Consider the following 12,767-nt stretch of genomic DNA (forward strand, 5'->3'; position numbering starts at 1 on the left):
CACGCCTCCCGTTCGCTCCGTCGCCTCTGAAAGATCCACTTAAAAGCGAAAAGCATCGTCATCCAGTCGAGTAATTCAGTCGACTTAGGTATCAAGCTGGCTTGGATTCAACCGTGGACTGGCAGTACGTCAGGTCAAGAGAAAACACCATTGTTTAGACAAATCAGGAATTAAAGGCTCCACAAATACTCCGTAGAGCGGCGCAGTTGTGTTGCCAGATGTGATATAATCTAATGTGGCTCAGAGGCTACTCAGCAAATACAGGTCAATTCAGCATTATTATTACTCTTGTCGAGATCTCGAATAGAGTACGGAGTAGATGACCCAGTCAAAGCTGATTCTCTCAGTATAAACATGCATAAAATATACACTGAGGGTCTGGTATTTGTGGAATACAGGAATACAGGATCAACGCATGTCGGGTAATTAACATATAGTTTGGACAGAGGCACGAGGCAGAAGAATTCCTAGGAACATTAATGCGTGCTATCCACCAGAACCAGATTCCAGCTCATCTTCATCTCTTACTCATTCTGTATTATCCCCTCTCAAATCCTTTATCAGCTAAACCATCACTATATCGCAATTTGCGACTTGGTGCACACCCTCCTCTTGATATCGTCAGTTGGGTCTCGACCTAGTGTCCGCAGTCCCCACGGCATCGGTCGGGTTGCCCCGTTGCGCTGCGCAATCCGAGCATAAACAAGCGCACTTGATCATTTTCTCTGCATTCCACAACGATCTTCTCCCTTTCTTTTTGCCTTGATACTTTATCGGGAGTTAGAAAGAGATCATCAAGGACATCAGATATCCATTTCTGGGATTCAGGTGTCTTCTCTCGAATTACTTCCTCTTAGGAAGTTCCATCAGCATCAGCTCCCCAGTCCACTCCTCCACCCACAAACATGCGAGTATCACGACCTTCCTTCAATCCCGGGCGAACGAAAAACCTCATTCATGGGGTACAAGGGTTCATCATCTTTCTCGCATGGGCTTTGACTATTGCCGTCTTCACAAAAGGTGATGGAATCGATGGGCGGTCAGCTTGGTACTGGGCCTTGGTGAGTCTCAGTCCTTGATTGTACTTCCAGCGAAGAAGGAACATGGGCTTGAAGCTAATATGTCGGCGCCAATGAAGTGTTGGCTCAGTATCCCCGGCCTGATTTACCTTGTCGCAGTGCCCATGTGGCCACGCGCACGACGATTCGGAAACGTCTATGCTTTTGCTACAGTCGACTGTTTGTACGCGATTCTGTGGTTCTCTGCATGGATTTGTGTCGCAAGCTATGTCGCGCAGGGAAAGTCCGAGGGCAAGAGCACCAGTGACAGCGATAAGAATAAAGATGACAAGAAGAGTGGCTGTGACGCCTGGAAGTACGGAAGCGCCAGCAAATGCAATATTAGTACGGCAACTGTGATTCTGGGGGTTGTGATCTTGTAGGTTTCCTTCTGAGCCTCATATTTCGGGCGGTATCCTTGCTAATGCGACTTGTCCACAGCCTTCTCTTTGTTGCGACCGCTTGGATGTCTTTCCGCAATGTCATGCATTTTCGCCGAACCGGTACCCTTCCCGATGCTGTTTCCGATCCTACATTCGCTGCACAGAGCAAGGCCGCTTTCTCCTCGAACCCTGCGCATGACTTTGAGGAAGAGGAGGATGATTTCCGCTCCGGACGTGCTGGAATGGGTGCTTCTGTTCGTAATGATCAGGACGAGGATTATGCCTTGCTTCACCAAAGCGAGATAGACGACCTCGGAAATGGCAACGGACGAACTGCAATGCATGGTGCCTACGATCCCACTGCTACCGGATCAGGGAGCGTGCTGCATGACTACAACACCGGCTACGGCGGGGCGCACGGGCAACACTATGCACAACCATCTGAATACGGCTCTACCCTGAGTGGCTATGGACGTTAACGACGGTCCTTTGGTGTCGACTCATGCGCATTGTCTTTGAATTCTGGTATTGATCTTGAAGCGGTGTTGCAGGCGCATATACTTGTACGACCTTACGTGTGTTGCCCTTTTGTCTATCGAGATCTATTCGATAGTATTTACTTATCTTGACTTTAGGCGATGATATCTGTTGCAGTCAGTCGGCGTGGGAAACAATGCCTCTTCAAAATTGTTTGCATTTTTCTGTTCCTTTGACGATGTTTACGATCACTCTAGTTTTGCAGCTATTTTGGAGGAGCGGTAGAGGAGTCGCCTGTATTCAGCTTATGAAGTGGACTTGGATATTCATAGATACTCCAAATTACCTTTTGGTTCGGGTCAACCTGACAGTGAGGCATGCTATTGATATAACTTGGGAATCTTCTACATAATAATCTTGACAACCTGAACATGGCGCCTGGAATTGGCATTACCTAGAAAGGTCTCGTAAGCCAACTAATGGGATAGTTAGTGATATCCCTCTGATAAAGACATATATGCGGGTTCTGCCACCGCCTTCCGTTCGTATCGAATAGCTTCAGGACAGCTTGCGATCTTGACAATGTAAATAGTCAGCGACCATTCAAAGATACCCCTTTCACACCATATCTGTCTGCGAGAAGATTAGGCTTGGAAAGAGATAGTTATTGCTGCTTCTTTTTAATTCCCACGCTTTGGTAAGTGTCCAATACCGGACATAACTCCATACCATGTATCCAAACTGACAAGTCGCAACAGCTGAACTGGATCACTGGCAAATCTCCAAACCTGCATATTAGACCAGCCGGCCTTTCCATCAAAATGGCCAGCAGCATCGACATCTTCCACCAATACCCCCTGCACCTCGACCCGACCTCCAAAGCCATCTCGCTGCCGCCCTCATCCAGCCAATCCGCCTCTCAAACCACAGCCATTAACGAAGAGCTGCAAGCCCTCAACAACCTGCACCGCTCACTAATCGCCCTCGACGCCCCTAACGTCCCCCCTCCGCCACTCCCCATCAACCCCAAGCGCAGCGCCCAGATCACCAAGCTCCGTGACACCGCCAACCAGGCCTACCGCAAATCCAACTACGCCGAGGCCGTCAAGCTCTACACCTACGCCATCGATATGGCTCTGAGTCGTCCCGGCTGGGAACCCGTCAATCTGGTCCGCGACGAGTTAGCCGGCCTCTACGCCAACCGCTCGCAGGCGTACATGGCGCAGCAGGCCTGGCCCGAGGGAATGTTGGATGCCAAGGCTAGCTGTGATTCCAAGCCTGTTGCGAATGTGAAGGCTTGGTGGCGCGCGGGCAAGTGTCTGGCTGAGATGGGTCGCTGGGAGGAGGCTAAGACTATTCTCGAGCGCGGACTGGACGTTGAGGGGAAGACTGGTGAGGGTGGGAAGGAACTAGGGGCGTTGTTGGAGGAGGTTCAGGCGAGACTACAGAAGTCGGCATAGTTTGATGCAGGTCCTGCATTGTCTCGAGCCACTGGTTGCAGACTGTGACGGTCTTCTTCATGGCGAATTAACGATATCTGCAGCTCTGTGTTTTGGGCTGGCCCTTATCATCTTGTCCTTTCGTTGCGATTCATGGTTGATCTTTGGCGTTAATGGAATGATGGGTTTCTGTTTACTCTGGTTGTTCTTGACCTATTCACGATAGAGCATCACATCACTCAAAAATATCATTCAACAGAAACAAAAAGATCCCCAGGAAGAGATTAATTAGTTTCGTCGATCAAGATAGACAGTATGCAAAATTGAAAAAGGATTGGTCGAAAGAAAGGCAAAAAATGATATGTCTTCCGATGCGGGGAATCGAACCCCGAGCTGCTGTGTGAGAGACAGCGATGTTAGCCATTACACCACATCGGATGATTGTTGAAAGGTCGAGTTTATTATAGAATGATCAGAGTGCAAAAAGATGTGGAACATCAAACTGTCCAGTAGGGTTATCGGGAACAACTTCAATTGCGCCCCACTTCGAGCCACGGACCGGTGGGCCCACTACCAGGTCGAGAGTGTTACACACTTGGCTTTGGATTATCAATACAAAGTTTGTTTATTTCTCTAACAAAATCCGATGTGGTGTAATGGCTAACATCGCTGTCTCTCACACAGCAGCTCGGGGTTCGATTCCCCGCATCGGAATTGATTCGTCTTTTTGACTAATTTTTTGCCCCTGGCTGTTCAACTATTTTCTTCTGCTGATACTGTATGTGTGTCATGTTCTGGCTTAATGAATGCAGCTTCTTTACAACTACTTTGAGTACATTAGTCTATCAGTGTATATCTTGGGCGGTGTTCTAATATTGTTAACTAATTTAGTTACATATAACTACAGTCTTACCCCTGCAGTTAGGGCTTCGAACTATCCACCATGGTATGGATTGCTTTCTCTCCCCGTTCTTGCTGTACTCCATAATATATATTCTCATCCGCCATGAACTTATTCCAGGAATTCAGGTGAAATAGGTTATTTAAGACCACCATGTTGGTATCTGCCAGCTGATTGTTCATTAACAAACAGCGGCTGAAGCTGTGGCTTCGACTTATCTTCCATGCCCTGCCTTTTTCATTTATCTGCTCTTATTATCTAGGTTATTGTTTCAACAGCGTGCATCATGGATGCCTCATCAACTCCCGCTTCAATTCTCCCCGTACACTCGTAGCGAAGAGAAACTATGTGAAAATGAATGGATATCTGATTAACAGCCTGTATGAGAATAATATCCTTGGGAATGCTTCTCTCTCGCCCTACATCTTTCACTCCGAATTCATTCAAAACCTCCGACTCTGATGTAACTCAGAATTCACGCATCCATCCATGTCCAGGGTATTATCCTAGGGTTAGTGCTTCGAGTGTAGCAATGAATTTCCGATCCGTCCAGACATAGAATGTACAATTAGTTCATGAAACCCTCAACAACCATTTCTAATACTGCATACCGTATGGAGAGGATGTGGGCCGTTGTAGCGGAACGGATCCCCCGAAGCCTTAGACTCTATGGAGGAGACCAGGGTGGGCTCGGCCGAGGGGACGCTATTATAGCGTACACTGAAGTATACGAATAAGGATACAGATAGGAAGAGGTATGAAGTATATATAGAGCTGATGAAAACAGCATAACAATATCAGACTTCGAAATCGCTAATTGACATACGAGACCAACATGTCCGACAGTCACAGAAGCGAAGGCCCTCAATCTCCACCGGAAGGGGAGAACCTGGAGTCCCCGAGCCGCACGGAAAAAGCCGATAATGAGCAAGAGAAAGAGAATCGAAATGGCTCTCGCCATGTTCTTCAAGGAATCCTATCCTTTTTGTGTTTCGTCCCAGCGATCGAAGACGCGCGATAATACCATGCGGGACGCAATGGTTCCTGACAGCCATAGTGGCAGGGGGCGGATTGGTCGTGCCTCTGAGCAGTGGTGTCTTATTCTGTAGGTCTTCCTTAACTATATCTGCTGAGGGAATTGATAGTGATATCATCAATAGCCTGCCTCATCAATAGCCTGCCTCATCATGATCGCCGAGGATCTTCATACGATCGTCTCTGTTGTTAGGTATCTGGTTGATTCTGCTAGTGGCATGGTGATATATAGGTAGGCTGTGTTTCTCATAATGCTGTTCTTCATGCCAGAGATAGAAATGATTATTAAAGAGAACCAGCAGAACGAACAGGCTACATTAACAAGACCTACAAGCAGAGTAGTTAATCTCTTGCTGAAACCTGTGTATGCAGCAGTATGGGCATTCAGGGATATATGGAAACGGTAAAGCCAACATCTCCTTGAAAACAGAAAGGGAAAAGCAATATAAACACCGCTTCTCCCTCTTTTTTAGGTCAATCTCGAACTGTGGCCTTGATATGCGCGTTCTTCCACATGCCCTGCTTGCCGCTGGACATGCAGCTATGTCTTGAGGCTGCCCTAGACATACCGAGACCTTGCTGAACTGCAGCCAGCTTGTAGCTATATTTAGTTAAATAGCCTACCGACTCGGGTTTGACATGGGCGATTATATAGTCCACAGATACCTGTTCGTCCTTTCCAGTAAAAACCCACGCAACAGAATCAGGAGCAGGAGAGCACCTCATTTGGATCTCTAAGTGTAAAGCAGATGCGTTGATCTGATGGTCCATAAGATCAGAAAAGTTTAGTCTCATGTAGCAGGTAAGGATGAATCCACCACAGCTAGTGGGGTTGCTTCAACAGCCGCCATGGCGGGGAGTTGGGGAGATGTGACAAGGATAAGGGCTAACGCCGCCAGTAATAAAGCCGTGATAAGCTCGACCATGCCTTTAAATTTAATCGAAAGCAGCTCATCCAAGCTTTGCATATGTTTTAATTCCGCGGCAGTATTAATTGCGTTGTCCTTGTCAACCCCACTGCACCGTCCTTTATTACCCACATGAGAAGAGAGATGTGTTAGTGGGTGGTTGCTGTCAATTATCCTCCCAAATCTCACGCATCTATCTACTAGGCTACTGCTTTGTTCAAGACGGTCGAGTGAGAAGGTTTCAACCAGCACTCAACAACTCCTCATCCTGACTACTTCTCGGAAAGTCTCAGTCTCCCCCGGGCTAAGCTTTTGTAACCGGCTGATCGGGAACCAGAAATCCCTCGAGGCCGTAACAATGCGTAAGCCCGAGATTTTCCAGCTTTCGGTAGCGGCCTCATTTGAAGGCCTCGCCAGCAAAGAGAAGCTCTATGCCCACCACACGGCCAGGTAAGAGACCCTAACAGCTTGGTAATTATCTGCTGCCCTGACTGTTAGCAAGGGCCGCATGGCATGGAACAAGAATTATTCTTCGACAAGTGTCCCCAGAAGCAAACGATATTTTCGACTTCATCATGGCCCTTCACCACAGCTGTGATGGTCAATGGGAACAGCTAGCGGGGAGAGCGCAAGTGGATATGACTGAAGTGGAAAAGTTCCTTAATTATGCAGCGGCTTTTCTCTCCAATATTGGAAATTACTTCGTGAGTACATACGCCCTTGTGTCTTGTGCATTCGATAATTGAATGTTGTAGGGCTCTGGGGATCAAAAGTTCCACCCTGATACCTCACCAGATGAGCTGGAGAAGCTTGCGAAATGTGATCCTACCACAGCGCAAATGTTTGCAAAAGTTCGAGATGCATTGTTTCGACCATTGCCCAATAGTCTGGGTGTCCCGAGCGACACCTGCCAGAGCACGTACTACCTTGGAGATAGGACCCTTGAAAATATGGACGAGGTCTCCACCGTGTCCAAGCTAATGGAATCATCGAGAATCTTTCCCGAGAATACTAGATTGAGGAAGAGCGTCCCCACGGAGGGTGAAAGTACCCTCCGGACATATGATATCCTGCAAGGATCAGTCGAAGAAGATGAAGCCGCGCTTCAGGTCCCCGATGATCACTCTGCCAGTGGCACAAGAATTCGCTTGGTTCGGGGTGATCACAAAGAAGAACTCAAGAAGATCAACCAGAGCCTGAGAGAAGCTATGAAGTACGCAGCCAATTGCGAACAGCAGGAACTGCTGGCAGGCATCGCAGAAAGCTTTTCTTCTGGTAACCTTAATTCCTACAGGGAAGCACAAAGGGTCTGGGTCAAGGACAAGGCCCCAAAAGTAGAGACTGTTTTTGGATTCGTTGAGCCTTACAGAGATCCCCTTGGCGTTCGTGCTGAGTTCGAGGGTATCGTCGGAATATCAGATTCTGAGAGAACCAAAGTTCTCCGCAGGCTCGCTGAGATTGCCTCTGATATTATTCCTCAGCTGCCTTGGGCTGAAGGTCACGAGGAGAATAATGGAAAAGGCCCATTTGAGAAGGAGCTTTTTGATATTCCCGATTTTGCCAGCGTCCAAAGTGAGTTGCATCAACGAGAGCTTTTCCCGAATTATAGAGAGCTAAGGAGAAAGTAGTTCTGGCTTATTGCTCGAGCCTGGTGTTTCCGGGGATCAATCTTCCAAATGTAAGTGATTAGCCGGCATAAAAGGTGCTGTCGTTGACTAACTTCCAATTGATAGTACAACGACATCAGACAAGAAGATGGTTTCAAAAACATTATCTTTGCTAACCGCATGATAGCAGAGAGTAAACGAGCCAGGGGCATCCACATGATCCATGAATCAGAGTGCAAAGGTTTCCAGAAGCACCGCTTTCCAGCATACTACATTTGGGTAGTTCTTCATGAGATACTGGGCCATGGCACAGGCAAGCTCCTTGTAGAGGACCCTCAGGGCCATTTCAACTTTGACAGAGAGCACCCGCCATTGAACCCACTCTCTGGAAAGCCAATTCATAGTTGGTATGGTCCAGGGGAAACCTGGACAGGAGCTTTCACAGATTTATCAACAACTGTGGATGAGTGTCGTGCTGAACTTGTTGGCGCTTATCTGATTGACGTTCCTGAGATTTTGGAGCTTTTCGGATGCACTGTAGACAGCGTGATTAAACCTGCTGATGGTAAGAGCCCAAGAAGTGCACATGATTTGGCCCTGACCTTTCTGTGACCAAGTGGTCTATAATCTCTATCAGCAACTAGGAGTTGATGGACTGCGAGCACTCGAGAATTACAACCCATCCACCAAGGTAGGTGCAACCATGTGAAGGCAAACAGGAGCTAAAACTCTATCCTAGAAATGGGGTCAAGCACACAGTAGAGTAAGTAGCATCAAGCGCGGAAGCAAAGGTCTCTAACCAGTTCAGGCACATTTTGGTATGCTCCAACATATGCTTCGCGACAGCAGCGGCCTCTACAATATCATTCATGATAAAGAGCGCCAGAATTTGACAGTTCAAGTCAATCGATCCCGTCTTCAGGAATGCAAGGCTTCCCTTGGCCGGATGCTTCTCCGCTTGCATATCTACCGTTGCACAGCGGACATACGCAGCTGCCGTGAATTCTATGAGGATCTGACTACAGTCAATGAAGAGGCTTTAGGATGGAGGGAGGTGGTACTCATGAAGAAAGACCCGCCATTGGCATTTTGCCATGCAAATACATTCCTAGTAGGAGACAGTGTCATCTTGAAGGAGTATGAACCTACTGTTCGGGGGCTCATCCAAAGCTGGGCGGAGAGGGATGTCTAACGTCCTGGGTATCATTCGTGTTTATAACGCTGGAACAAAAGAACTCTCGCTGATCAGGATGCCCGACCCTCAGGATGGCGATGACGTTGTTGACGATGTACATATAAAGCTACTACAGACATTTCTTCCGATTAAGACTAGATTTGAACAGTCCACGACGACACTAGTACTAAGTGGACAGGGACAGCTTTATCAAGCCAGTACAGACAGAGTGTCATTTGCCTAGCTCATTGCTGTAGAAAGAGAAGGCAGGATTAGTTGGGCAGCCATGTACCCTGTCGACTGCTCTTCTTTGCTTTGTTCACGACTACTAGCATATATCTGAACAGAGCATGACGGCGGCCTACTACCGTGATTACAGTCTTTTGAAATTATAATATATCTAGTCTGACTTTGCCAGTGTGCGCAAGCAGTGGCCAACCGAAAGATTCAGCTTTCGGGTATCTATCATAGGTCCTTTGGAAGGCTCGGTATAACACATCGTTGTAACTAATGCGCTAACACCAGATACAATTCTCAAGCACCGCGTGGTCGGCTTGCAACCCTATTCAGTCTCCCCTCAGGGCGAACTTGGTCACTCTTGACTCGCCTGAATGCTAGGTATACTTCCCCTGAACTACCCGGAAAGTCATATTTGATACGTCAGTTAACAAGTTCAGTTCATTAACATTCGGTTTCCGATAAGACAAATTGTTGCTATTGCAAGATGAAACAAGTCTTGTCAAGGTATGTTGGACGAAGGCAAAGCTCAATTTATATATAATCCCATTCCCTTCCCCGGGCAGATAACCGTATTAGCGACCAGGTCGAAGTCGCCTATCTGGTTAGGCTCCAAACTAATGAGATACAGAGATGTTCAATATGACCATCGTTCATCCTGGGTTCTTTCGCAGTGCCATATGGACAGGGAGTCCCCGGCATCTGAAATTGGCCCCTCTTCTCTGTCAATCTTATCATCGAACCAATGTCGACAAGATCGACAGCTTTAAAATCCGGTATGCGGAGGCAATATGTCTTTATCTGTTGCCTTACTGAAGGGCAGAGAACTTTCCAAGTATCACTGGAGACTTGTTGTGACAAGCCTCCTGCAGGATAGTCACCATCTCATCCTGCGCTCTGATCCTGTCTGCAACCATAACCTCCTCAAACTTCTTGTCATAAGTCTCCCGGGACTGGAGAATCCCACGTGTCACTTCATGAAAGGCCCTGCCCCCCCTGACATTCCTAGCATGAACGCCAGCACCTCGACTGAGTAGAACCTTTCCCACCTGCACCTGGTGTAATTCATTACCATGATGTGAAGAGTCTTGTTCCTATCATTATCTGCATGGTTCGCGCTAGCACCATGCGACACCAGCAAGTCAAGTAAAGCAGTATTGATAGGCTCACCAGCACGGAGCGGTAAGCTAGTTATATGCAGCACAGTGTGGCCATGACTATCCGAAACAATTGTATCCGCCCCATGCTCTACCAAGAACCTGATTGTGAGATCAGCGTGCTTGCTCCCACCACATGCGGCATGACTTCCAATTGCATAGAGTAAGGGTATTGCTCCGTCTGTCGGTAATGGCAAGCAATAGGTCAGGTTCTCCACGGTTTTGTCCTAGCCATTGTATGATCCATCATCGACTCGTTCGTTATGTTTTGTTTATAGAAACAAAAAAAGGCGGTTAATTCAACAATTGGCCGGTTGGCGTAGTGGTTATCGCGTTTCGTTTACACCGAAAAGGTCGCCGGTTCGAACCCGGCACTGGTCATTTTTTTGTATGTTTCTGATATACACCCATCCTATCGTTGCCATCCTACTGAACATTGTATTGCATCACTATTTCAACTATGCTAGATGGTCGTCTAGTGGTTGATCGTTGGGACCCCAGACCGTTTCTAGGGCGTTTTGTGCTGCCTGTAATTCTGCAGCGCTTTGCAAATATCCACTAGAATAAAGCAGATCAATGACACTGCGTACGCACCCCTATCAAGCAGTCTTAATGGGTTCAGTGACACAAAATTTGCAATGTCTCAGACAAAGCTGGCTACTTGAGCCCTAACCCCTTGACATGTCGGAACAATACTTGTAGAGCAAGAACAGCGACAAATAAATACTACGATGGTTTCAGCAGCCAACCATGCCTCATAAGCCGTGATTTTGCTTTGCATATTCCGTATGGTACTATCTAATCTTTGATTAGGTATCATTTCACCCAGTATACAACCCATTCGCATCCCTTCTCATCATCCACATCGGGTACGGATCGTCCATATGAGTCCACAACCGAAAAAGGTCAAAAACAGAGACCTTCATCGTCCCATCAAAGCCAGTGGCCTCCCGCTCCCACTCGTCAATCTCCGGCCAAGGCTCAACGGCTTTCACCCACCACTTTTCCAAATACTCCCCCGCGGCCCCTCCGATGACTCTCGCATCAGCGTTTCCTAAGGCCTGACACACCTCCTCATCGACGACAAGACACACGTGGCGCTGCGTAGAGTAGCCCCAGTTGTGGTTCTCTCTTCCTCTACCATCGGCGTGGTCGTCGATCCAGGATTCGAAGTGGGATCGCACGCCGTGGAGCGAGATGCTATTCAGCTGGGTGCGGTCTTCGATTATGATGGGGTGGTGTTTGGTGCAGATCAGCTGGTAGTCGTTTTTGAGTTCTTTGGGGGGCCCAGCATATGATTCTTTAGAAGTTTCATATTCGTGGAGGATTTCCCGTTTTATGAACCAGTTTGTTAGCTCGATGATTCGGGGAAATTGGTGGTAGGATTGAGGGGTGTATGTGGTGCGGTAAATGATGAAACTCCAGAGTGGTGCTTGAGGGAGTCGCAGCCGCCCTATAAGACGTCGGGTAGGACTGGGGATCATATTCTTTGTAATTAAATACAGGAGAGACAGGGGCCGGAAGGAAGAAATTCCCAGACCAGGCAACTAATGAAGCCTAGGATAGGAGGGAGGGTTTGGAAATTGAGTGGATACTGATACTTTCCATCTGCCTTGCCAAGTGACTATGACACTATGCCAAGGTAGACATATTCCACCACGCACTGTTAATGCTAATATTTATTATCTAATCTAGATCATCCTGGCTTATACTTGTATCTGTGTCCCAGTGGTATTTGGAGCACGTATATGGGCTGGCTTCAATGAAACGTGCAGCAAAGACAAAGGGACTGGAGAGTATTACAATGGTATACCCCACATGCCCCCCGTCTCCCTACTCTCCATATATGTGTAGATGCTAACATGGAGCTGCAGCTATTATTGATGACTTTACTATAGTAGAGTCTACTGATGAAATGCTGGATAACGAAATTTGCTTGTACTGCTATGTTGAGTGATTCTAAATGATGCAGTGGAGCCCATACTTAGCATATGATGAATACTATAAATCCATTCTCAAGACAATCAACAAACAGTGCGGTCTGAGTGGGCCTACTAATATCTGCAAAATCCCCATAGACATGCCTGTGGAGGAGGAAGAGCCCATCCGTCTTCTATACGACATCACTGTTGATAGGGATACCTGTACGTCCATTGTCACGGTGAATAGCGCCTCCTCCGCGGCTTTATACATTGGTAACCAGCACCTCATACATTAGTGTTCCTCTATCAAGGCGGGCCTAGAACTATGTCTCCCATTGCCATATGAGTGAACATACACCCTCTAAACATCAGACAACTGCGCCAGTATTGAATACGCCTTCTCACTTAAATATAGGGATGTCTGAAAATATAACCCCTGGGTCTCCTACAACTCCAATAACATCCAAAT

The 12,767-nt window shown here is 47.4% G+C and overlaps 4 protein-coding genes and 3 non-coding genes across 7 annotated transcripts; 5 read left to right on the plus strand and 2 right to left on the minus strand.

Moving 5' to 3' along the window:
• Window positions 1–905: 905 nt before the first annotated feature.
• Aud_006203 (uncharacterized protein) lies at window positions 906–1,920 on the plus strand (the record flags this gene model as incomplete). The annotated part of the gene is made up of 3 exons (XM_043291109.1): window positions 906–1,061; window positions 1,139–1,437; window positions 1,500–1,920. The coding sequence occupies 3 exons, from the start codon at window positions 906–908 to the stop codon at window positions 1,918–1,920; spliced, it is 876 nt and encodes a 291-aa protein (XP_043147044.1).
• An 819-nt stretch (window positions 1,921–2,739) lies between these two features.
• Window positions 2,740–3,378, plus strand: Aud_006204 (uncharacterized protein; the record flags this gene model as incomplete). The annotated part of the gene is made up of 1 exon (XM_043291110.1): window positions 2,740–3,378. One exon carries the CDS (start codon window positions 2,740–2,742, stop codon window positions 3,376–3,378), a length of 639 nt encoding a protein of 212 aa, XP_043147045.1.
• A 345-nt stretch (window positions 3,379–3,723) lies between these two features.
• Window positions 3,724–3,795, minus strand: Aud_006205. Its single transcript has one exon. It is a non-coding gene; the product is annotated as a tRNA-Glu (tRNA).
• A 204-nt stretch (window positions 3,796–3,999) lies between these two features.
• Window positions 4,000–4,071, plus strand: Aud_006206. Its single transcript has one exon. It is a non-coding gene; the product is annotated as a tRNA-Glu (tRNA).
• Window positions 4,072–6,559: 2,488 nt separating this feature from the next.
• Aud_006207 (dipeptidyl peptidase III) lies at window positions 6,560–9,000 on the plus strand (the record flags this gene model as incomplete). Its single annotated transcript, XM_043291111.1, has 8 exons — window positions 6,560–6,651; window positions 6,704–6,905; window positions 6,957–7,773; window positions 7,830–7,879; window positions 7,935–8,373; window positions 8,426–8,499; window positions 8,548–8,571; window positions 8,617–9,000. 8 exons carry the CDS (start codon window positions 6,560–6,562, stop codon window positions 8,998–9,000), a joined length of 2,082 nt encoding a protein of 693 aa, XP_043147046.1.
• Window positions 9,001–10,684: 1,684 nt separating this feature from the next.
• On the plus strand, window positions 10,685–10,757 carry Aud_006208. The gene has a single exon. It is a non-coding gene; the product is annotated as a tRNA-Val (tRNA).
• A 440-nt stretch (window positions 10,758–11,197) lies between these two features.
• Aud_006209 (uncharacterized protein) lies at window positions 11,198–11,860 on the minus strand (the record flags this gene model as incomplete). Its single annotated transcript, XM_043291112.1, has 1 exon — window positions 11,198–11,860. The coding sequence occupies one exon, from the start codon at window positions 11,858–11,860 to the stop codon at window positions 11,198–11,200; it is 663 nt and encodes a 220-aa protein (XP_043147047.1).
• Window positions 11,861–12,767: the final 907 nt, after the last annotated feature.

This window comes from Aspergillus udagawae, assembly GCF_001078395.1.
Source record: "Aspergillus udagawae IFM 46973 DNA, scaffold_4, whole genome shotgun sequence".
In the NCBI taxonomy this organism is placed as follows: domain Eukaryota; kingdom Fungi; phylum Ascomycota; class Eurotiomycetes; order Eurotiales; family Aspergillaceae; genus Aspergillus; species Aspergillus udagawae.